Source organism: Polyodon spathula, chromosome 19 (assembly GCF_017654505.1).
Source record: "Polyodon spathula isolate WHYD16114869_AA chromosome 19, ASM1765450v1, whole genome shotgun sequence".
NCBI lineage: Eukaryota > Metazoa > Chordata > Actinopteri > Acipenseriformes > Polyodontidae > Polyodon > Polyodon spathula.
Genome location: NC_054552.1, coordinates 23,425,788 through 23,451,271, shown reverse-complemented (window position 1 = coordinate 23,451,271; position 25,484 = coordinate 23,425,788). Strand labels below are relative to the sequence as shown.

At 39.0% G+C, this 25,484-nt stretch overlaps 2 protein-coding genes across 11 annotated transcripts in view; one reads left to right on the top strand and one right to left on the bottom strand.

Moving 5' to 3' along the window:
• The window catches only part of LOC121294648 (probable E3 ubiquitin-protein ligase HERC1), a 53,707-nt gene extending 53,012 nt beyond the window's left edge, over positions 1–695 (top strand). For all 9 annotated transcript variants that reach the window (XM_041218578.1, XM_041218581.1, XM_041218580.1 and 6 more), the window contains one exon: positions 274–695. In XM_041218578.1, the coding sequence (XP_041074512.1) occupies positions 274–459 (186 nt within the window). In that variant the 3' untranslated portion in view covers positions 460–695. The remainder of the gene's footprint in view (positions 1–273) is intronic.
• Positions 696–1,071: 376 nt separating this feature from the next.
• On the bottom strand, positions 1,072–11,059 carry LOC121294649 (circadian-associated transcriptional repressor). Of its 2 annotated transcripts, none has more exons than XM_041218582.1 (6): positions 10,564–11,059; positions 7,017–7,539; positions 5,394–5,469; positions 4,386–4,464; positions 2,994–3,108; positions 1,072–2,551 (listed from the first exon to the last, which is right to left on the bottom strand). In XM_041218582.1, the coding sequence occupies exons 2-6, from the start codon at positions 7,494–7,496 to the stop codon at positions 2,156–2,158; spliced, it is 1,146 nt and encodes a 381-aa protein (XP_041074516.1). In that variant the 5' UTR covers positions 7,497–7,539; positions 10,564–11,059; the 3' UTR covers positions 1,072–2,155. The 2 variants fall into 2 exon arrangements, with proteins under 2 accessions (XP_041074516.1, XP_041074517.1); XM_041218583.1 differs by lacking the exon at positions 10,564–11,059 and adding an exon at positions 10,084–10,159.
• Positions 11,060–25,484: the final 14,425 nt, after the last annotated feature.

The following is a 25,484-nucleotide window of genomic DNA, read 5'->3' as shown; positions in this document are numbered from 1 at the left end:
CTATTTAGAATGGGGGTGAGAGTTGGCTTTTCAGCCCTTGATGTTCCCCAATCTGCATAATGGGGTAGTGGTTATTTAAAGAAGCAAAGGTTAAGAGTAATGTAGCACTATGGGAATGTTATAGAATGGAATTAAGTCAATTCCTTAAGCTTCTCATGCTTATTTGCTAATACAAATAATGGATCTGGCTGGTACTATTTTACTTGCATATGAAATGTATTGCCTTTTTTTGTTTCCCCACTGTTTGCTTTTCTTTTTTTCTTCCATCTATAGCCATATGACAGTTTGCCTACCTCACAGACCTGCTTCTTTCAGCTGAGACTCCCACCATATTCCAGTCAAGCAGTCATGGCTGAGCGCCTTCGTTATGCTATCAACAACTGCAGATCTATTGACATGGACAATTACATGCTCTCCCGCAATGTGGACAATGCAGAAGGCTCAGATACAGACTACTAATGATGCAGTGTGAACAAAAAACCTTATTTGAAACATGATGCCTGGTGGAATGTTGAAACAAGCAGAATGTCACAGTAACAAGTAGTCTTAGATACAGTTGGCCACGTTTTAAAATTTTCGGTGTACTTGCAAATGTAATCAATTAAATGTTTTATTTCACTTTGTTTTATTAGGAGTTACACAATCAAATGGAGCAGTGGATATATATATATATATATATATATATATATATATATATATATATATATATATATATATATATATATATATATATATATAGTTTGCATGGAGATTATTATTCATTTTATTGGGAAATGTGTACAGATGAACAAGCCCAATTAAAAATGTACATTGTGTATAATTGTTTGTTAGGGAGAACAGTTTTACATAACTATTCATATTTATTTGGTTTTAATTTTGAATTGCCTGTGCCGAGTTTCCTAAAGCAGAAAAGAAATATCAATAAATGCTTAAATAATAATCCCCTTGATTTTATTACTTGACCTTCATTTAACTACACTTCCCTTTTTAGGTTTTGTTGTTCATCTTTAATTATGATGCATGTAATTGCTTGTTGGGCAATGCAACAAAAAATGATCCGCTTTCACTTAATTAATACAACCACATTTATTTCAAAGTATAAAATACCACACTTTAAAGGCCGCTTTTGTAGTGTAAATCAACAACCTGGGCATGGTTAGTAATGTTTACAAATATTTCCCACTCCTCTACCTGTGCCAACATAAATGCTACTGTTACACTTAATGACATGGTACAGTTGGCAGGGTTGAACTATGTACTTAATACAGAAAATGGCAAATTCCAAAGGAAGGTTCTAGGATGTAAAGATCCTTCAGAGGTACATGTATTTCATGGTGTCCTCTCAAAGATAAGTCATTTAATTACTATTTGCTACAGTATACAGATAAACCTGAACAGGTCATATTAACTGGTAACTAGTACCAAGAGACTTTAAAAACATATACTGTATTTCACATTCTTCACAATGGCACTATGCAGGGTTTAAAATCACCATATCCATGCTTATTTTACTATGTGTACAACTGATGTAAGTAGTAAAAGCTGTTTATAGCTTCACACTGATTATTTTACTATGTGTTCTGCAAAAAACGCATTACAATTGCCATAGAGTAGGTGTTAATGCTTTTTGCCTTGACTAGTGCCAGGCTGAGGTAGTAATGTTGTATATGTACATTTGAACTACATATAAAGTCTTAATACATGGTAGCAGTCACATCATTAACTCACGACATACTCATTTAAATCTTACATTCAACACTCCCTATGAATATTCTAGGATGATATGCTACATTGATCATGTCATTTTTTTAGTATCTGATTACCTTAGTAACTATGTTCCCGTCACACATCTTATTCAGACTGCATTCCCTTAATAGATTTAATGGTTGATTCTACAAATATTCATGCAAAGAGCCTAATGTACCATACTGGAAGGACAATCTTTGTACCTGAAAAGACAACCTATCCTGTATAATGCATCAGGGTTTTTCAAAAGGCTAGGAATTTATTACACTGCAAAACAGCAGTTGTGCAAACACTGATGTCTCATACAAATGCTTTACATCCTTCAGCTCTAGACAGTATTTGTAATGTTTGACAAGTGGGCCCCCCCCCCACCCCCACCAAAAAAAAAAAAAAACACAGTGGACTTTTCTTACAAACAGCTGCTTGTTTCTGTTGTACTCTTTTTGCCTTTGTCACTGATAATACTATCCCTGGATTTCAACAGTCTCTCTAAACACGGAGCATTCATTTTGCCGGTTGGTGGTCTGCAGTGGCTGGGGTTTGTCCTTGTGTCTGTGCTAGAGGATACCATGTTGTCTTGCGTAACGTCCTGGCCTCCAGGGGTTCTTCTGTGTCTACCTAGTGCAAGCCGCAGTGACGAGCTACAAATAGGTGAAGTATGGAGCCATTCGAAGTTTGCAGCTGAAAATGCAGCTGGTTCACCATTTCCATGGATTTTGTTGCATGAAGGAAGCATATTGGGAAGTGCAGGGTCTACCTTTGGGATGCTGACTGCAGCTGCAGACGTCACAGTTTCAGTAGACATCTGTGGAGTAACAAGACAAGTGAACGCCAGTTAGTAATGTGTACAAAGTCATGCAACTTATACCAAAATAGGGAACAATTTTCTCAGCATAAATCTGCACAGGACAGGATTGTATTCATCGAATTTGCAAATGTAAAAGGTGCAACTTGAAGTGTCCAACTGACTTATGTTTGTTAAAATAAAACGCAGGCCTGACTTTTATAAAAGTTAGCCAGTTAGTTAGGGTTAAGTCATGCTGTGTGCTTTTTGTTTTTTTTTCCCTTCAAATTAACAAAATTGTAATTATGAAAAATAGCAGATAAACAACACCTTATGTTACAGTACCAGTCTTGCATGAGAACTGTCTGTCAGGGTAAAAAGGGGTCTTCTAGATTAATGGGACAGGACCCGTGTTTTAAAAGTATACCAGGTATATTGCTAAAGAATGCAAACACAAAAATACCTTAAGTTTTTTTGAGATTGTAGTTTCATCCTTTGTATCATTTGTGACTTGGACAGCAGGGAACCAATTCTTCAGCATCACCTCCACCTGAAGAAGGATCTTTATGTACCGCTCACTGGAAAAACAGACATGCCACAATAAAAAATATTGGTATTATTAAATGCAACTACACACTAGAAGGTTTTTTTTTTTTTTTTTTTTTTTTTAAATAAATCAATCATTATTACTACTATGCTTTTTGAAACTGAATGGTTGCTGGCTAATGGGAATTATCAATCAATCAATCTATTTACCACAGCCATTATAAATCCAAATCATCTACAGCAGGTGATGCTAAGCTCTGGAATACACTGAAAACAGGCCAAATAAAACACAATATTTTTTATTTTAAAATTAATTGCTTTAGGTTTTAAAATGGCATAAGCCAGCACTTTAAAACCTATTCGTAAGAGCACAGCGAATGCTAGGTAATTTGTTTTCCTATCAACAGCATGCTTCTAAAGTTTGTGTATTTTAACACGTCATGAAATGTATATCCAAAAGATGTATTTGTGTTTCTCCACTGTAAGTTTGCAAGAGTACCCCTGAAAACATAATTTGCACTGTAGTGTATCTGTTTGGTTCCACTAATACTAGATTCTTAAAAATCTGCTGCGCTGAAAGGGTACCTAACTTAAGGCAGTCATCCAGAAACTAATTAAGTCACTAGCTCAAAGACAAATAAATCTCCAATGCTTAATTCCAATTACTAGGAGACAGATGGTTAATTGGACTTGGTAGGCATCACATGGCTTAGATCCACCTGCTGGGTACTCAGCAGGTGTTGAAATCTCTGTGACACATTACATAGAACAAAAGCTACTTATAATGAAATTTTCTTTCTTGTTACTTCCTACTGTACTCACCCCCAGAATGTGCGCCAGGCTGCCTCCTATTCATTAGTGTGTGTGCAGGAATGTGGTAATGATGCAAGCAATTTTTCTATCATACACACATTTGTAATGACATTAACTGCTGTGTTTAGCACGAAGAGGGCACTTTGCCAGATTTTTAATTTTTCACACATTCAGGAAATAGCTACTGTAATGTACAACAACTATGCAATGTTATACAAAAACTAATTCATAAGAGACATCAGACTGCAAGGGGATGTAAATGTGCTAGTTACAAACAGCAGTGTTGGTGGTCTGGTAACTAGCAGTTCAGTATTGTCACAGCCCCACATTGTGTGAGTTGTAATAGCATTAATGCCTATTACATGATGTACTATTGAAATCAAAAACAGGGTACTCTGGTGGAACCCAACTGATTCTGTGTGCTCTGAAGTATAAATACTGCAGTGGAAGTAAAGCATACACCACTCAGATTTTAAAAAGCTGCCGAGATAATTACCCCATGTGTGGGTTCTGCAGAACGCCCATTATTCTCTGGATTCTGTCCATAGCAACACTCTCTTGGAAACTGCTTAAACCTAAAATGAGAATTTCAAAATGAACAAAAGGTATCAGTGCAATAAGTGTAGCAAACTATGTTGGGTTTTCTACAGTACAACAATATGAAATTAAAAACATTTGAAATGAATTACACAAGGCCTGGGCAGCAGGTAATACAGTCTTCCACACCATATTAATATTCATAGCACGTTTATCTATTCTTAAACTAAAATGGTTTGATATATTTGATTTCTCTCCCTCCAGGCCAATAAATACCTTAGTAAACGAACATTCTGTTGCCAGCTAAATTAACACCTTTAATAAAGTAACAGGGAGCCACTTGTACTGTAATGCGCAACCCATTTAAAATGGTAATTTACCAAATCATTCTCCAAATCAAATTTGTTTGAAATGTTTCATTTATTCTTAAATTAACATTTCTATAACTTGGTCACGCTCCGTCTAGAAAGCCCTCCAATTGCTTGCTTCTGCAAACCGATATAAGAGATCAGTCATTTAGCTGTACTGATAGACAAATTAAACACAAGGGAAAACTGCAGATGGGAAAGGTTTGCATAAGTGCAAAACTAGCTGATTCAACAGCTGAAAGGAAGATTGTTATCCAGAACTACGACACACTCAATAGTGATGAATTTAGAAATACTAAAACGTTTTCGACTACAGGTCTTTCTCAATGTCTTCAATGTTTATCACTGAATTTATTACTTTTATTTCAGTATTTCAAGAAGAGAGAAACACTTGCCTTGTGTTTTATTGACGTTAATGTTATAAATCAGTGCAAGTTTCAGAGCACGGCACGTTAATGAATAATTCCCTGCTACAGCTACTTGGCATCAGTTAACTCAGTTCTACATGTTCTACAGTGAACGCTTGATGACTTGGCAGGGCAGTTGTTGATGTGCTGTAAGGAGATGGTACAAACTAATATCAGTCAAAGGCCACTCACCTTTGCTGTATCTCCCTGATCGGAGGCCAATCAAGATTGAAGACAGTGGCTGGATATAACACTGCAGCTCCAAACACTAAGATCAGAACAGAGGTTTTATGATAAAATAAAATTGGGTTAATAAACTAAGCCAAAATTATACATGTATAAATAAAACTAAAAAAAGAACAGTTCAGTTGACTAATGTTTTGTCAAAGTACAAATCTCAAGGTCTCGATCAAAAACTAGTCTGACTTAGATCTATAGCCTGAGCTAAACCAATGTCACTTAATAAAATACCCTGGGCTTCTTGTTCCCTTCAATCTAGCCAATAAGCATTCACTGTTCCTATACTGTACATTCTGGTTTTGTGCAGCTTACCTACAGTACAGACACACAAATAATGGAAAACACAAACATGATTATCAAAGATCAAGTCTGCACTTTTAAAACTCCTATTCAGACATGTGTCTAAACATTCAGACAAAAGAACCACACATTATATATGCATTCTGTGCATTTTTGATGTATTCATTTCTTTTCAGATGTGAAGTGCTTGTTTCATTACATGATGTACATTTCGGTGTGGTAGCGTCACATGTCCACACGGTTGTATACGGACATGCAGGCGTGACAGTCATTTTCCCATCAGAACATCTCAGCCAACAGTGAGCTCACTATCTCTCAGACAGAGTGGGTGGCCCAGATCTCAGATTTTAAAAGCTTTTGAACCATGTACAAAATTAGAGCAGACTCAGGACCAACATCCACAGTATGTCCATCCAAGAGTGGCAAACAGATTCTTCCATATATACCCTAGATTAGACAACAATACATTTAATACAATGAGCAGTCCTTTAGATATGTAAAAAAAAATATGCAGATACACATAGATGGAACAGGCATCTCCTTACTACATCCTCAGATTCTAGGATATACAACTCTGTACAGACATACAGGAACATCAAATACTGTACATCCTTTTGGCCAGGGATAATCAACGTTAAATTTAGCTAAGCCCACCTTCCTTATTTTTTCCTGTGCTTGATGCAACGCAGAAAACTAACACCTAGGTTAAATCTGACTTTTTCAAAGTGTTTCCTATAGAGGCAGTAGTATCATGGGGTGGGGGGAAATTTCCTCTCAGCTACATAGGCATATTGTTGTTGGCAGCTCTGCTACTGTGTTAGCTATGGACTAGAGGACTGTGCAGACTATTATCATATTGCAATGAGAACAGCTGAACGCAGTGAACTAGTTTCACCTATAAGCAGAGAAACAATACTGGTTGGACTTTTGAGTTTATGTCAACATTCTGAACACCAGGGTAATCCCTGAGTGGCAGTCATCACATGAATATTCAGCTTGACAGCCAAGTGCCCTAATGATACTTTGTTAATCCATACAGTGAGTGCTATTCAAGAACTGTGCCCTACATGTTAACATTTTCGTTTTTTGCTTTTCATAAAATGGATGCAAATTGTTCTAAAATGTAATAAATTCAGCTAATCACCACAAGTCTTTGTGAGCAAACATTACTGTAGGCTGCTGCTGGTGTCTGTCCAGTAGTTTTATTATGTTCTCCAAGGTTTTAATCCTATCGTTGCACGCTGGATTAGAAATGAGTCACTGTCTGAATCTTACCTTGTGAGCAAACATCTCGTCCTTATTCGAGTACCCAGTGTGTGCGCCTTCTCTCTGCTCCAATTCCCTTGTGCTCATTTTCCTTTTCAGTCTGGCCATATTATTCTGCAAGCATTCAGATTGGTCAATATTCACCAACACCGTGGAGACGGCTGCTTCCTGCAGTCCTGAATCGCTCCTCCTTTTCCAGGACACATCACTTTTGGAATGGGGTGAATTGCAGCTCGAGGGAACTCCTTCATTACACCGATCAGAGTCTCCAGGTAAATGGAAGTGCTCCTTGTCCAGGCTGTGTTTCTGCTCACTCGTAGGGTAGGTGCGAGTTAAATTGGACGCAGTCTCGCTGGAGCAGCAGGAGTGGTGTGGCACAGGGGAAGTCCTCGAGTGCCCATCGCTTTCTGACTCAAAAACACTGTCGTCATCATCATCATCATCGCTGGCCAACCAGTCTATGGAACAGTCCGAATCGGAAGCCGACATCCTACACCACTAGTCCTGTACGACAAGCATTCATTACTATCGTCTGCAAAATGAAACACAAATATAAGCACTTAGTGGCACTTCACAGCAATTCATTTTGCTTTATGATCCAGTAGACAAAAATCAAGGAAACCATCACATCTGGAGAAATCCATTCACTGTTTACAGCCTGTTTCATCTCTCTCAAGATCACATGCATACTACTAATAAATATCTTGGTATCCCAGAATAGACAACGGTCTGCCTTGTAACAAATTATTTCAAAGAGCAAATCGTCTCACAGCAATGGTATCCTCAAAAGTTACCCATTTCCTAAGAATTACAACGACTGGGGAGGTACTTTATTGCCTGTTTTACCCACAAACAAACTGCTACAGATTGGTATCCCTGAATTGATAATCATCCGCTCTTTAAAATGCAAGTGACTAAGCAAGTTCAGTGGTAACCTGACTGCATTAACTACCACTGGAGAATAACTGGGTGGAATTAAGTTCAATTATAAGATTAAAAGTGATACATTGGCTATCACCACTGCATAAACATTTTGATGGTTGAAGAACAAACTCACATAATATATATATCAGATTGATAATATATATATATCAGATATATATATCTAATATATATATATATATATAGATATATATCTATATTATAATCATATATAGTTATAAATTGTCAGGTGGACCTGGAAAGAAACTGCTAGTTAAAAATAAGCAGCTATAAATTAATCAAAATCTTAGTGAATAATCTTGTTACAGTTAATGACTGAGTCCATTCACACATTAATGCTTTTGTGTTATCGCCCATCAAGCAAAATATTGTTCCAGCTCAGGGACTTAAAAGTATCCAAGCACATTCTGCGCACATAATGGGAAGCTATTACTGTGCTTCTCTGCATTAAGAAACAGATGAGCGGTACCTCAACAGAGCTAAACACACACACACAATCTGGTGTGAAGCTCACTGTCTCAGACAGAACAGAAAAAATACTGAAAAACTGTATCGGACTCTCATCTGGTTACCTTGAATACCCAAACGATGGGTATGGAATAAAAATGAATTTCACTGGAGTACTACTTTCAATCATTTTAGTAAATTTACCATGAAAAAGTATCGTGGAATTGTTGATGCAATCGGTATTAAGACATCAGCTTGTTACAGAACAGTTCCTGTAGTATAATGAGTCTTACTTCGATCCCCCGTTTCAGAAAGGTTAGAAAACAGTCCTTGGAGCAGGAGTCTGATTAAGTATTTGGGTTTCAAACTTGAAGGCCACTTTATGGTTGCTTCAAGAGGAGGCTTGCTCTTACAGCAAAAAAAGCCAGTGAATTTAGAGTTAGTCACACTGGGTGTTTACAGGCTTCAAAGGATTAAAACACAACTTTAAAATCGGCAATCAAACTAAAAAAATAATGTATTTAAACACATAAAAATGAGTGATGTATAAATAAGTATTGCTAATGATCCGGTATCCCTATCTCAGAATATTGTATAACAGAGCATATTTGGTAAATAAACGCAGTATTTTACAATATATGAAGGTTAAAACTAGTGGCATTCATTGCTTTGTGAACATTGGTATTTATTTTTAATCAACATCAACATCAATATTCAAAAAATGAACACAGTTCTTAAATTTCCACTCACGGGTCCAGTCCCTGGTGTATTTTATAAGAGCTGTGCATCTGCTTACCAGGTAAATTCATTATCGCAGTAAGACAAGCAATCATTTATATGAGGCACTTTAGTTTCACATAATGATGGCGTTATTACTTAAAAGTGTAGGCGTTCAGGTAGTTTTCAAAATGTTTGGAAGCTTGTTGCTCAAGTTATCAGGGTATGTTGTGTACTGGTGCGATCTGCAAAATGTTACGATGAAAAAATGTTAACCAATTGGTAAAAAGCAATCTTCTATAACAAGGCTTGATGAGGTTGATCACAACCCCCTACTGCTGCAAGTATACCAACAGCATGCCAACTTGGGTTAGGTCTGTCAACACCACTGCACAGAAATCACAACTATGTAGGTACTGTACTTGCTCACAGCACAGGTACTGTAAAACACAGTCCACGCGTTTTTATTTTTAACTGGAAATAAACGTTGTGAAGCAAATTCCTTTTTTGTGTTTAATGTTGCCAATGTTTAATTTACAGTAAACGGATCTTGGGTTGGTTTTAAAAGGTCTGTAATTATATGCTTAATTCTTTGAGCGCCTTCAATGCTACGGATATCTGACTGTTTTCTTAATCACTATGTGCCAGTTTGTTACAATTTACTACCGATTTTGTATAACTGCACATTTCCAAAATAAAACCAACGGTCTTTCAGATTCTCTGTTCAAAAAAAAAAAAAAAAAAAAAATGTCATGTGGTGTGTAAACACAGCGAGTTAAATAATAATGTATACAACCGTCAATAAAAAAGTGAAAAATGTAAGGTTCAGGACAATCGCAACACACACATTCACATACTCGAGCGAGGCACACCACTTGCGTTAAAACATAGCAGGCTGACTTAACATTTTTCTGGACCAATGTGAACGCAGCCCATACATTTTTATACATTAAAAAACGTGTTTTATTACCTGTATATTTGACTATACTTAACGCAACACACCAGCTGAAAGTTACAGATCACAAGGCGAGGTCCTTTTTTGTCACCAACACCCCACCCCGAAAAAAAAAAAACACCATCGAAATGAAAACAGACGTGCTGCCAGTTACTGCACTGTATAACTGAATAGACACTGTGCCCCCAATAACCCAATTCAAAGTTTACATGTCAATTTTGAAAAGGAACGTTAACTTGGCAGTCTTCTTTAGGTAAATGACTCCAATTCAGCATGCAGCATATCACGAGGTTTGTGTGATGCTGTGTTTACTGTCTGGCTGTAAAGCTCCCGAGGTGCAGCAGAATATTTTAAAAACCAAAAACACTATCTAATCAACGTTACGGGAAGTAAGCACGCTTCATGTCGTTCAGTTTCAAACACGTCCCGACTGGCGGTATCTGAACGACCTGGGTTATAAAGCGACCCATTATTTAAAAGAAATGCGCAACATACCTTATAGCAGAATAGAGTGTACGGCGAGCTCCTTTGTTCGTAAACCCAGGACTCTGCACACCGGTATTTTCCCAAACCCCAGCTCCACAAGCCCGAGCGACGATGTGTGAGGTAGACCCGTACAGAACCCCGTGCAGCGGCTCCCAAGGCAACGTGCCTCCGGTGGCGTGCACAGACTCGGCGAGCTTTGCGATTGGCTCTTCCAAGACGAAAACTGAGCAATAAACATCAGGAAAAATACCTGCTTCAGCCGATAGGCTACACATGCTTACATATTTAAATTTAATGTAAATCACTTATAAACACGTGCAGACCGGGATGAGTTGCAACGTTACAGGCAGACAGGGGAGACGTGTAGAAGTTGAAGGTTTTTTTTTTTGTTTTCCTTTTATTGGACGCTTTATCTTAAACAGTGTCACATGCCATAACTAAGTTGGCTCATGTGTTTGAAATGGTTACAAAACTTCAGTTGTGCATGTATCAATCCTGTGAGCGAATTGCGTTATTCCATTACAAGAGGTGTGTGCATTTCACAAGGTCCGTTTGCTTACATCTGTGTAATAAAAGTACGTGAGAGAGTGCTTGAACGTCGTCAATTTCACAACTGCTGTCTGGTGTAGATTATCTGCCTGGTCCATGAGAGCAGTTCGTGTTTGAGTGCGTAATTCAACGTGCCTCGTCTTGCCTTTGGCAGCTGTATCGGGATCTTGAGTTGTAATATATTAGTCACAAATGAGTTTGTTCTGGTCGCGAAATGAGATCATCTTAAACGAATGAATTAACAAAAAACGTGACGCAACCACCGTCTTCTCAATCAGTACAGGTGCGCTCCCAAAATGACAAATTGGCACAAAGGAGTATTTACTATGTGATTGCAAATAATGTTGCTAGGAGACGGTGTACCAGTTCTTTCCTTTAAAAAACAAACAAACAAACAAAAACTGGCCTTAGTTTTGCGTTTCTGAGGTGAAAAAAATGATAACCAAAAAGTACCAGCCACTTATACCAATCCCCTCCCCTCTGTACATTTTCATTCCGTCTGAAAACAGGAGTCTGAGAGAAACGCTGCCTTGCCCTTCCCTTTCAATTACTCACCTTCTTCATCAACTGAAAATACTTGCACAGCACAAACAGACGCAATTACCATTGAGTCATTGCATTTATATGTAAAAACAGACAGATTTTAAACACTGGGCACCCCAGCTGAAACTGCCAGCTTCACATTTAGGTGCAAAAACTACAATTAGTCCTAGTCAGTAGGGTGTAGGAACACCATGATCCCAGGGCGAACCTACTGCCTGTATATTTATTAACATAATGAACTGGGTAGCTTTACAAATTGACTTTTCCCCCTGTTTTCTTTTTAATTACAACCAAATGAAAAGCTAGTTTTCTAACTGCCTTTCTAATTAGGAGTAAAGATAAAGTGAGCTCCTGTTAGAAGCCTGATAACATAAGTTCACAGTTTACATTACACAAGTGTTTTTTATTTTTATTTATTTAATTTCTTTTTTATTTTTTAATTTGGATATAATAATTAGAATTAAGAGTTTAAAAATATCTTACAAAATGCCCTTTCTGGGTCAATGGCAATACTGCAGAATGCCCCTGTAAAAGAAAGAATATTGTACATGATAGGAAATATTGTACATGATTCAATTGGACAATGTAACGAGTTCTGTGTTACAAGATTGCTCAAGACACTGACTCGATAAGACCAGCCAGTGGAATCTTCATATATATATATATATATATATATATATATATATTATATATATATATATATATATATATTATATATATTATATTTAAAATTAAAAATAAAAGAGATTTGGTTAGTTAACCAAGCTAAACCCTGCCTACTAAATAATGGCTTCTTTATCACAAGGCCGAATAGAGCTATTTATCTACTGGTGTTGATATTAGTAATCCTGTCTGAAATGAGTCAGTTACCAGTGAAAGGTTAACAGCTACAACACAGGCACACAATGCTTTTCTAAGAGCAGCAGGACCTTTGATTTCAGCCTCTGGTTGCTTTCCTACAAAAACATTGTGTCTGACACATGTGTTGCTCTCTGAGGAGGGTAAGCCCAGCCCCTGTTGCAAATACTGACTCCTCACATAGACAGCCCTGCTTGACTCACAATTGTTTGTGGCAAAAGGATTACAATGTAATGCTGACAGTGGGTGTAAATGTCTGAAATGTTGTCAGTAAAATCCAAGCGACACCAGGCTATCATATCAAGCTCCGAGGCTGTGTAATGTGACCGGGGTATACATTTCAACACAGTTATGTAATTCCACAGCAGTCCACCACAGACGCATACACATGATGCTGGGGGAAAATTTGCTTTATAAATCGTTGCATAATTCCCTCCCTTACTACTTCAGCATCCTTCATAGACTCTAGTGCAAAGATTTCTAGATTTCAATACTGACCTATCTATTTTTTGTATCTGTTAGCATTTTAAAATGGCTACATCCCTGTCTTGTTTCCTTCTTTGTTCTATATTGAATTTTGCTGATAAGGGTAGAATGGAGTGGTTTAACAGCAGGCTGTGTGCTGCCAGGGTCAGCCTTGGAGTCAATGCAGACTAGAGGTCATGACAATGACGTTAAGAGAATCGTCAGCCAGGAGGGGTGTCTTCAAGGGAGTGTTGAGAAATTATAAGCATCAAAAGCAGGAGGAGGTATTACCTACAAATAATTATTTTAGGACGAGCAATGAAGGTTCAGTAATATTTACAATATATGGGGGTGGGGGCAAGAGGATTAATAAGCTTGTCACCACTTGGTCAGGTTTCTATTCAAATTAATTAGTAGTCTTGCTTAAGGTCAGGAGATGTTAGGAAGAAGCTGTCATGACACCTTAGCAAGTCTCCCTCATAAGGACTAAATTCTAAAGCAGCAAATTAAAATAAATAAATAATATGGTATAAATAAGTGCTTTTTTAAAACTATGTATATATTTCGGTGTCATTTCAGAATGTATTATTTGTTTGCATTATCATTATTATTATTTTAAAGATAAGTTGGTGAATCCACTTTACATTTTGAAAACGAATATATGAATTCAGTTTTAAACAAAAATGTGGATTCCAAAGAGATCGCAATTTGTAAAATGTTTGACGGTAGCCAGACCTGACTGACAATCAGTCAATCAAGCAGAAAGACCTGCAAGCATGAGCCTCACTCATGGACTCTCCTGCAGGTAAAAATCCGGCTTTGTCCGGTCTATTATCATATCTGTGTGTCAAGCCATATTCGTTTTTTGCATTCTAAACTAAAATATACGAGTCCCAAGGATGTTGTCATACAGTTACGTAAGTTAGCGAGGCCATTCTGGGGTGTAATTCCTGTGTCTGGAACCCATCCCAAGTTTTGAATATCAGAAAGCACAGGGAATCAATCCAGCTATTTTTCTGTAGGATAGCCTTGGGGAGGGTGGTGGGGGAGTCAGTTTGTACTGTAGCTTCATTTACAAATGGCTAAGGAGAAGACTGCAAGTGCTTCATATGAGACATCAGGCTTGTTGTATAGCTTTATTAGTTGGGGAGGGTCATGCTTAAAAAAAAAAAAAAAAAAAAAAACTGTTAACAGTTAGCTTAGTTACATGCTTACAAAGGTTCATTTTGTGTTCGACAATGCTGTGTTGTCCTGTGGTTAAAGAAACAGGGTTATAACCACCAGGTACCTAATTCAAATCCCACCTCAGCCACTGACTTATTGTGTGACCCTCACCCACTCCTTGTGCTCCATCTTTCGGGTGAGATGTTGTTTTAAGTGTCTCTGCAGCTGATGCACCGTAATCTCATATCTAGTAACGTGCTTTGTAATGGTGGTCTACTATGAAAGGCGCTATATAGAAATAAAGATTATTATTATTAGTCAATACATTTTGACCTATTTTTAATCTTGTACATTACTGGAATAAAAGTGCCTTTAATAAAGGCAATTTAACACACATGCATACACACATGCATACATACATACACACACTACCGTTATGTATTTTTCTAGTTCATCCATGACATCATCCAGAGAATTTTTGAAAAATAACAAGTTTACTGCTATTTATTTCTTTTTACACAGCTGAATGGCTTTTGTCCAAAACGGCCTGAAATAAATGACTTTAATCATTTATACGCAGCAAAAAAATTCAAGAATGAGAATGGGGGTTGCTTTAGGATAATTCCTTTTTCTTTACTGTATTATAATCATAGGAATACCAGCTAAACTGCTGAAATCCTTTTTTAGTCCCATATAGGAAAATTACTAAAGCATCTTTTCATTATTTGAGAAATGTAGCTAAACTTAGATCTATTATTTCTGTATCTGATCCTGACAGGCTAATGCATGCCTTTGTTTCATGGAGAATCGACTATTGTAATGCACTTTTTTTTCTGGGATTCCAAAGTATTTGGTGTCTCACTTGCAGCTTATTCAGAATGCTGCTGCAAGAATTCTAACTAAAAGCAGAAAAGGTGAACATATTACTCCTGTCTTGGCCTCCTTACACTGGTTTCCTGTGCAATTTCGAATTGATTTTAAGATTTTATTTTTAACTTATAAAGCTCTTAATGGATTAGCACCCAGTTATTTATAAGAGCTGTTGGTCCCATACATTCCAAGATTGAAGACTTATTTAAATACACAGGCCTTTTCAGTATTACTGGGTTTGTTTTAATATACATAACCGGAAATGTATTTACTTTTATAAAATAGTCTTTTTAATATCATCTTTTTTATGCTATTTTAATGCTTTATTATGCTGTGTGTATTATGTTTTCAGTAAAGTACCTTAGGGTCTATGATCTCAGGTGCTACATGAATGAAATAAACTAAAATAAAATACATTTAAGACTTGTTACATGATTCATATTTTTACAAAACTGCAAGCTTTTAAATTATTTTGTGTACTGAAGATTGAAACACTTTGGAAGAACACAAACACATACAAGAAAAAAACAATCATTTGTTTTGGAAACAACTTAAGGAAAAGGACAGATTGTTAATTGTTTTGCCTGTCCAGTACTAATGATTCCAGGCTGAAGTCTGGCATGTACAGTCACTTTGTACACCCTACACAAGCAGCCAGGTTCACACAGGATCACAAGGACTGTCATGCAAAACCTTCTATAAAGTAAATCAATAAAGAATCTCAGGGTTTTAGTATTACAATAAAGCCCGTCCTTGCAGTCACCTGTTCCTATCAGCCAGTAAACCTCACACAAGTGAATGACACTTGAATAACCCATCTTTCTTCAGCAACCTCACAGTATGTGTTGTCCTTAGGTTACCTTTTTATTTAGGCATCACTCTGCATTGTTAACAAATGATATGCATTAATAAGTGTATTAAACAAGGCAAAAGCAAGCGAATCAGAAGTCAGAACAGGAAGCATTTCAAGAGAGGTTCAAATAAATGACTGCAATATTAATGTGTACAAGTCTGTATATGTACAACATTAGTGTATATGAAATAGATTATGAATTACCACTGAATAATATATAAATAACCTTACACTGTACAGTTACTACTGTAAAAACATTAAGGCCAACCTTTCTATTTTTTTATTTAAACGTTGACAAGAAAGAGGAATTTGACAGGGGCTCATATATATATATATATATATATATATATATATATATATATATATATATATATATATATATATATATCCTTGTGATGAGTCAAAGGGGTTTCGGTCTGCAATTCAGCCTCCCAACAGTAGAAGGCATCAAACCAACTCGGGATTTCCCTTACCAAGGTCTTGTGACCATGACAAAAGTCATCTTTTTGAGGGGCGGCACCTTGGTGAGGGGCGGAAGTACGAGTATGTAAATTCCAGCCACTGGAGTCAAGTGAAATTAAGGATACCTGTCAGTTTGGGATTGGTGATCCACTGACTACCGGGGCGGGGTTTGCATACTAAAGGGAACGTGCTACTGTGTTCGGGGTTGGTCCTAAGGAATAGAGGCGGGGAAAAAAAAGGCTGGAGGGAAGTACTTGGGAGGTTGGACTGTGTCACGAACGGAGGCCTTACTAACTTGGTTCTTTTCTGTTTTTATTCCTTTTTGTTTTATTTCTGGATTTAAGCAGAACGCGAAGAGGACTAAGAGGCTTCCGTTCCTTTATTTTTGATTACTCCCGCACTCCCTCCCTCACATCCTTCTTTATTATTTTTCTTTTTTTTTTTTCGTGTAATATTAAATAAAATTTTAATTGTTACACGTAAATCACTGTCTGGAAAATCCATTTGTACTCACACGCCTCACACGTGGTGTCATTGTGGGAGATGGATCCAGCTACAGTTTTGGCGATGTTTAGGGAGCAGGAGGAGAAGCGAGAGGAGAGGGAAGCACGGCACCAGGAACAGCTCGCCCAGTTCTTTGGTCAGCTGGTAGAGAAAATCTCGACACCAGCGGCGGAAACAGCGGTTGCCCGGATGTTTTCTTCACAACCAAAGCTACAGTAGATGACTCCGGAAGATGATCCTGAGGCGTTCTTGGTCACCTTTGAGAGAGTGGCAGAAGCAGCAGGGTGGCCCAAGGAACACTGGGCCATGAAATTGGCACCCTGTTTGACAGGACAAGCGCAAGCAGCGTATAGAGCCTTGATGGCCTCGGAGGCCGCGGATTATATAAAAGTAAAAGAAGCCATTCTCTCACGCCTCGGGATCACGGAAGAAACATACCGGCGCCGTTTCCGGGAATACCAGCTGTCCAAGGGGGTGCGGCCCCGGGTTGCGGGACAGTATCTCCTGGATCAGTGCACCCGGTGGCTGCAACCGGAAGAACACACACCCCAAGAACTGGTGCAGAAGATCGCTATAGAGCAGTTCACCTCCATACTACCGCCAGGAAATTGGGAGTGGGTTAAAAGGAATCAACCTACCACTCTCGAGAAGGCCATCATCCTGGCGGAGGCTTATGAGGATGCGAAGGAAGGCGCCGCCTCTGACCCCACTCCTGCGCCTAAACTAACCAGGACCAACCCATCAGTGAAGCCCAGAGGAGGTAACCAGACCTTCAGACCATGGAGGTCGAGGTTAGCCCCATCTTGGGCGAGAGAAAAACCCCCTAACCTGTCGGTCACCGACTCACAGGACAAGCAAACCCCGTTGGTGCCTTCTACCCCAGTTTGTTACCGATGCAATGAGCCCGGACATATAGCCAGGGATTGTCCAATGATGGAGGTAGACCTGGCAAGAAGATCCTGGTCGGCAGTAACAGGTAAGAACACTGGGGAATGTTGGGAGGGCCCTTATCAATTAAGAGTACAGGTCGGGGATAAGAGTACTAATGCATTTGCAGACTCTGGGTGTGCACAAACATTGATTCGACAAGCTCTTTTGGAGGGGGTAACCTGGGAGCCACAGGGTAAAGTGGCTATCTCATGTATCCATGGAGAAACTCGGGTTTATCCCACCACTAAAGTTAGACTTACTGTTGATGGTTACTCAGCTTACGTTAAAGTGGCTGTAGCGCAATGTTTACCATACCCTGTTCTCCTGGGAAGAGACTGGCCGTTTTTTGATCGTATTTTAGGTCGGGAAATGGTCTTAGTTTCTACCAGGGGACAATCTAAGCAACGGGAGAAAACAATTGGCGAGATTTTCCCGTTACAATCCGACCTGTTTAACCCTAAAATCCGCCCGAGAAAAACAAAGAGAGAGCGCAGGGTGGAAAAATATGAGGGAACTCTGAGACGACAAGGGGAGGGGTCTGACTCAAAGGTAAACCAATCTTGTAAACGGCAGGGTAAAGGAGTAGGTGTTCAGTGTGACCGGGGCTGCGAGGTTACTGATGTGGAAGGTCACATAATAAAAGACACTCCTCTCAGCGTACCTAATCATTGGGACCGAGATATTGACCTGGGCTATGAACAACAAAATGATCCCACATTACAGTATGCTTGGAAACAGGTTAGATATGTTGAGGGGAAGGATATGCAGGAAGGACAACCAGTGGTATTTCCGCATTTTTCTGTATCTGGGCACTTATTATATAGAATAACCCGGGCTCCCGGGACGGGACAGCTCGTAAAACAGTTATTGGTTCCTAGGCCTTTTCAGTCAGAAGTCATGAGATTGGCGCATGACATTCCATTTTCAGGTCATTTGGGAACTGAAAAGACTCAGGAACGAATTCTGGCCCGGTTTTTTTGGCCAGGGGTTTATGGTCTTGTGCGGAAGTATGTATCTGAGTGTCCGGAATGTCAATTAGCTGCCCCTAAGTTAGTTCGCCCCGCACCTCTGGTCTCACTGCCAATTATTGGAGTACCGTTTGAGAGGATTGGTGTAGATTTAGTAGGCCCTCTGGAGGGAGCAGAGTCAGGATATCGGTATATTTTAGTAGTAGTGGACTACGCAACACGATATCCAGAAGCTGTTCCCTTACGCTCTATGAGTGCAGAAGTAGTAGCAAATGAATTGGTTAAAATATTTTCTAGGGTGGGAATCCCGAAAGAAATTCTCACTGATCAGGGCACTAATTTTATGTCAGACTGTATTCAGCAACTATATAAATTATTGAAAATCCGTTCAATTAGAACCTCAGTTTTTCATCCTCAAACGGATGGGCTTGTTGAACGATTTAATCAGACTTTAAAAAGTATGTTGCGCCGCTTTGTAGATCAGGAGAAACGTAATTGGGCTAAACTGCTTCCCTACTTGCTCTTTGCAGTTCGTGAGGTACCACAATCCTCAACGGGGTTCTCTCCGTTTGAGCTCTTGTACGGTCGGCAGCCGCGGGGTATCTTGGATCTCATAAGAGAAGGCTGGGAAGAACAGTCAAAAGACTCTAAAAATATAGTGAAATATGTATTACAGCTACGCGATCGCTTAGAATTAGTCGGTCGATTGGCACATGACAATCTCAAAGTGGCACAGCAGAAGCAGCAGCAAAGCTACAATAAAAATGCAAGAATTAGGAACTTTCGACCTGGAGACAAAGTGTTGTTGTTGCTTCCCTCATCAGAATCTAAGTTGTTTGCTAAATGGCAGGGTCCCTTTGAGGTCATTCGAGCAATTGGAAAAGTTAATTATGAGATCCGACAGCCTGGGCGTCGGAAGGAAAATCAAATTTATCATGTTAATCTCCTCAAACCGTGGAAAGAACGGGAGGTCCATTTTATATCTCCCAAACAGGAGGGAGAGGACTATGGACCCTCAATTGAGCCAGTATCAGCAGCTGGGGTTCCGATGGGGGAACAATTAACTCCTGATCAACGCAAAGAGGTAAGCAATTTAATCAAAATGTTTGGTGATGTGTTTTCTAACGTGCCTGGAAGAACGCATTTGATTGAACATGCTATTATCACTCCGCCAGGTCTGAGAGTTAGACAGAGACCGTATCGCATTCCAGAAAGTCGGAGAGATTCTGTCCGGAGGGAGGTGGAGTGTATGTTGAAACTTGGGATAATTGAACCTTCCCGAAGTGAGTGGTGTAGCCCAATTGTACCAATAGACAAACCAGATGGGTCACTACGGTTATGTATAGACTTTAGGAGGGTGAATGCTATCTCTAAGTTTGATGCATATCCCATGCCTCGGGTAGATGAACTCTTAGACAGGCTGGGGCGAGCTCGGTTTATTTCAACTTTGGATCTGACGAAAGGATACTGGCAAATTCCATTAGCAAAAGCCTCTCGTGAGAAAACGGCATTCTCAACCCCAGATGGTCTTTTTCAATTTTGTACTATGCCGTTCGGACTTCATGGAGCTCCCGCAACTTTCCAGAGACTGATGGACAGGGTATTACAACCTCATCGAGAGTATGCAGCTGCATATATCGATGATGTAGTCATATACAGTTCTTCCTGGAAAGAACATTTGAGTAGATTAAAAGCCGTCCTACAGTCTCTGAGGAAGGCGGGACTCACAGCGAACATGGCAAAGTGCGCTATTGGAAAAGAAGAAACAAAATATTTAGGTTTCATAATGGGTAAGGGTAGAGTGAAACCGTTGGTTTCAAAAGTCCAGGCTTTGTTGGATTCACCGGTACCTACCACAAAAACCCAGGTGAGATCATTGTTGGGATTGGCTGGTTATTACCGCCGCTTTATTCCACACTTTTCCACTATAGCCGCCCCTCTCACTGATCTCACTAAAAAGAACGCTCCAAATAAAATTAAGTGGAGTGCAGAGTGTCAGACAGCCTTTGAATCTATTAAAACTAATTTGAGTCAGGCCCCAGCATTAGTAAGCCCGGATTTCAGCCGAGAGTTCATCCTTCAGACCGATGCATCACAGACTGGTCTGGGGGCGGTTCTGTCCCAGGAAAAAAATGGTATAGAACACCCGATATTATATATTAGTCGGAAGTTACTGCCGAGAGAACAAAGGTACTCTGTGGTAGAGAAAGAATGCCTGGCAGTAAAATGGGCGGTGGAGTCCTTAAAATACTATCTTCTGGGACGACCCTTTGTACTCATCACAGATCACGCTTCTTTAAAGTGGTTAGACACAATGAAGGATTCAAACGCTAGGATTACGCGGTGGTACCTGGCGCTCCAACCCTTCGCCTTTCAAATAAGGCATCGTGCAGGTAAGTTACATCAAAACGCTGATTTTTTTTCCCGGGAGGGAGGGGAAAAGGAGGGGTTAGAGGTTTCCGAGTGTTCCTTCGGCTCCACTCTGAGGGGTGGGATATGTGATGAGTCAAAGGGGTTTCGGTCTGCAATTCAGCCTCCCAACAGTAGAAGGCATCAAACCAACTCGGGATTTCCCTTACCAAGGTCTTGTGACCATGACAAAAGTCATCTTTTTGAGGGGCGGCACCTTGGTGAGGGGCGGAAGTACGAGTATGTAAATTCCAGCCACTGGAGTCAAGTGAAATTAAGGATACCTGTCAGTTTGGGATTGGTGATCCACTGACTACCGGGGCGGGGTTTGCATACTAAAGGGAACGTGCTACTGTGTTCGGGGTTGGTCCTAAGGAATAGAGGCGGGGAAAAAAAGGCTGGAGGGAAGTACTTGGGAGTTTGGACTGTGTCACGAACGGAGGCCTTACTAACTTGGTTCTTTTCTGTTTTTATTCCTTTTTGTTTTATTTCTGGATTTAAGCAGAACGCGAAGAGGACTAAGAGGCTTCCGTTCCTTTATTTTTGATTACTCCCGCACTCCCTCCCTCACATCCTTCTTTATTATTTTTCTTTTTTTTCGTGTAATATTAAATAAAATTAATTGTTACACGTAAATCACTGTCTGGAAAATCCATTTGTACTCACACGCCTCACAATCCCCTTGTCTTTTCTGATTTTTACAATCATTTTGATTCAAATTTCTTTCTTTTTTTAGAAAATGTTATTTGAAGCTACTGAATCTTTCAGCTGCTTCTGCAGAGAATGTTGCTCTCTGTTTTATGAACACTGTTTGTTTTCATCGCTTTTAGCACAAAGAGCTTCTTAGCTGAAACTCCCCACAATGTATTCCATCTGCACTTCAAAACTCTGCTTTTCATTTGACAGCAGATAATGTATTTTGCTCAGATCCCAGTAATAAACAATGCCCTGCATTTTCTATTAGAGCTAGCCACAGTGCTTATCAGTATTAGAAGCGACACTCCATGGCAAATCAGTTACAGAAAGAACGGACACACACACATTTGTAGTGAAGGGCACATCATGCAAGCTGGTTCGGATCCTGCCAGTAACAAGTTTCTGATCTTAGCTGGGGATCCACAGGGAGTGCTGCATTGACATGTTTAAGAGTCCTGAGGGAAAACATACATTTCTGACCTCCCACATTAGGCAGGTCACATGTCTACCTGCTCTTTAAAAATAAAAAAGAATGTGCAGCCTAATCCTGCAGCAGTCTCGGCTGATTTTTTTTTACTTTGTATCTTTAGTCTTTACTCACTTTTAAGACTCTTCTAATATATACTACGATAGTATTACTCTATACAGTAACTACCCCTTGTTTGCAATACAACATTAATATTCCACCAGCCATCATGTTAAAACAGACATATTAAGATGTAAAACATTTAAACCTTTACAAAACTATTTATGATAAAGCTCTGTCCAGACTATGTCTGTCCAAACATTGCACAACTACAACCCAGCATGACCTATTTAAACAAACAGGACAGATTCGAGAATGGAAATCATAACAGTGCTGTGCAGGAGTGCTCCAAACCCACTGACACGAAGGTAATGTTCCTGACAAAGATATGACCAGATTAACAGGTTAGATAGTGCAGTTCTGGTTGATAGGAAGGTGTCCACCCAGAACCTAAGCCAACAGCTTTAGCATGTGGTATGTACAGAAAAAAATATTTTAAAGCCGTTTTAGTAACTAATCACAACTAAACAAAAACACCCAGTTCTGGAACAGATACAAACATTGTACTGTTAACATTCTGAACAGTTCACGGTCCTGTTGTTCCAATAGTGAGTTCATACAATTCTCTAAATCTTCCTTTACTTTGTGCTGGGACTGGACATTCCCTTCAAATCATATGGCCCTTCATCTTTTTTTTTTACATATGCAGACAGTTTGAATTAATATGCCGTAGCACTACAGTGTAACACAATGCTACAACATTCTATAGAAGAGTGTTTTATAGGAATCTTTTAAAAGTTCCAGCTGCTTAAAGCATGTGTGGTTAATATAAGTTGTTTGGCAACTCTCCCCTACCACTAAACTAAGATGGTTTGACCCCTTTGACAGGGGTCTCACAGTCAATGAGTTCATAGCACTCTCTTTGCTTTACGCACCGTTCACTCACTGTGTTCAACATATGGTGTGTGAATGCAATGGCACAGCTGTTGCTAGGAAGAAAGGAGCTAGAGGGGAGCAGATTCTCCCAAGTCTGACAGAACAATATAAATGGCCTTTATTGAATACACTTAACTAACTGTAAAGCAAACACTTATTATCTTTATGTACAAGCAGGTTATTATGGTCATTTTAGCTGAAAAATGTATTGTGCTCTTTACCGCATGTTTCTCACACAATGTTCTATCTGAGGTGTGAGTCAAGAACAGGGGTCTCTTGTGCAATTTAACTCTATAAGGTCATTTTTTCTATATTTCATCAATTCTTTTTACGCACCACCTTTAAACGTGTTCATTATGTTGCTTATCATTTTGAGATATGATAAATATTAAAAGACGATATTGTTTAAAGATGACATAGAAAAAAATCATGCCGAAGACTCCCAAAATCTCCATCATTAAAAAAGCTGCTCCATTAGAAACTTGTTCAGTATACTCTCTAACTGGGTTACTTCAACATGTTGTCTGCTCCTTATAGGGCAAGCAGTCACAAGAGTGCTGCACATTGTGATTGATGTTGAGAGCTGGGTAGCTCTAAAGGGAGCAGAATGTGATTTGACTCTCTCACTCAGCTTTAATATACAAAGAATGTTACAGAGAAGGAGATGAACAAAACAATACACCCTCCCATTTCAGGCGCACACAAAACAGGACATCTTGATGACAAAAGATAAGCCACAATGTCTTCCTAAGCTATAATATCTACATAATTAATACCTTTCACTGCTAGTACAGGAGCATGTCTGTTTAGTTGGTAACTTGCATTTCAACAGCCTACAAATACTTAAGTAATGTACACAAACCAAACTGTCAACACAACATGCATGCTGCCACACAGTACATGCAAGACCATGTAGGGATAGGGGAAAAAAATAAAATAAAAACAGGCACCAATGCTATTTTAGTGTAAAATGTACACTATTTTCAGGGCACTGCAGATTTGTAAAAAAAAAACAAAATAACATTTCCATAAGTGACGCTATATTCAGGTATGCACTTCACCAAATCCCTTTTCCTAGAGTCCCATTCTACTGGTGCTTGACAACAAGCACTGCAGAAAAATTACTGAAAAAAAACAGGAAACTAATACTCTTTGGCAGACTAACGATAGCTGTCTAAAATGGTTTGGATTGAATGGTATCAGAGTGGCAGAAGCAGCAGTTACCATCCTAAATTGTGAAGGCATTGATTTGTCCTTGCCAAAGGGATCGCAACATGAAGTCTGAATACATCAGCCCGATAAAGTAAAGTGAATCTCTCTAATCGGCTTGGTGATTATGTTTTTTTTTTTTTCCCCTGTGTTCCAATTGTAATGGCAAAGGCGCAGCCACATGTTAACTGGAGGCCAGTACTCACAAGACTGGTCCTGATGGATATTATGACAGCCAGATATGGGAAAATAGCTCCACTAATGGAGCAATGCCTCTGCAGGCACTTAGTTGACAGCTCTGTTCCCGTAACAGCTAGTTTTCAATGAGCCACAGGCAAAAAACAGGTAATTTTAGAACTGAATTAAAAAGGAAGAAAGAATTTTAAAATAAAATCAGTACTTGGGGCATTATGCTCCAACCATGGCCTTCATGGGATATAGCTATGATGACAGCAGTTTCCTTTTAATGATTATGTAGTACTTGAAGGGATAAAAGAGGTTGGGGCAAAAAGGTAGGGGGGGGGGATTTATACCATGTGCACATTACTTACAGTCACCACCACGGTTGGGGTCCATTCCTGTTTTTCAATTCTTATTTCAAATCGATTCCCAATTTCAATTCCTTTGAAGGAATTTATATTTTTGAGAAATGTACATTTTAGAGACATCATTCTTGTGATTCTTCAGTGGCTTTCATTTGAAGTCAATTTAATTGACTGACAGTGACTTCAGTTTAAGTAATTTTTTGCCACTGTGAGAAACTAATTTTAACAGAGTACTGCTAATTGTAATTTTGAAACATAACTATGCACCCAGCCTGCATAGTAATTGAGGATCCCAAAACCCTCAGGTAGAACTCAAAATGTAATTGACCCTGGCTGTTCAAGGCCTTTTAGGAAGTCTTAGGCCCATATATCAGATTGTGTTATTGAAGTCTGGAAATTATATATTTTTTTTTTTATAAATACAACACATTGACCAATCCTAG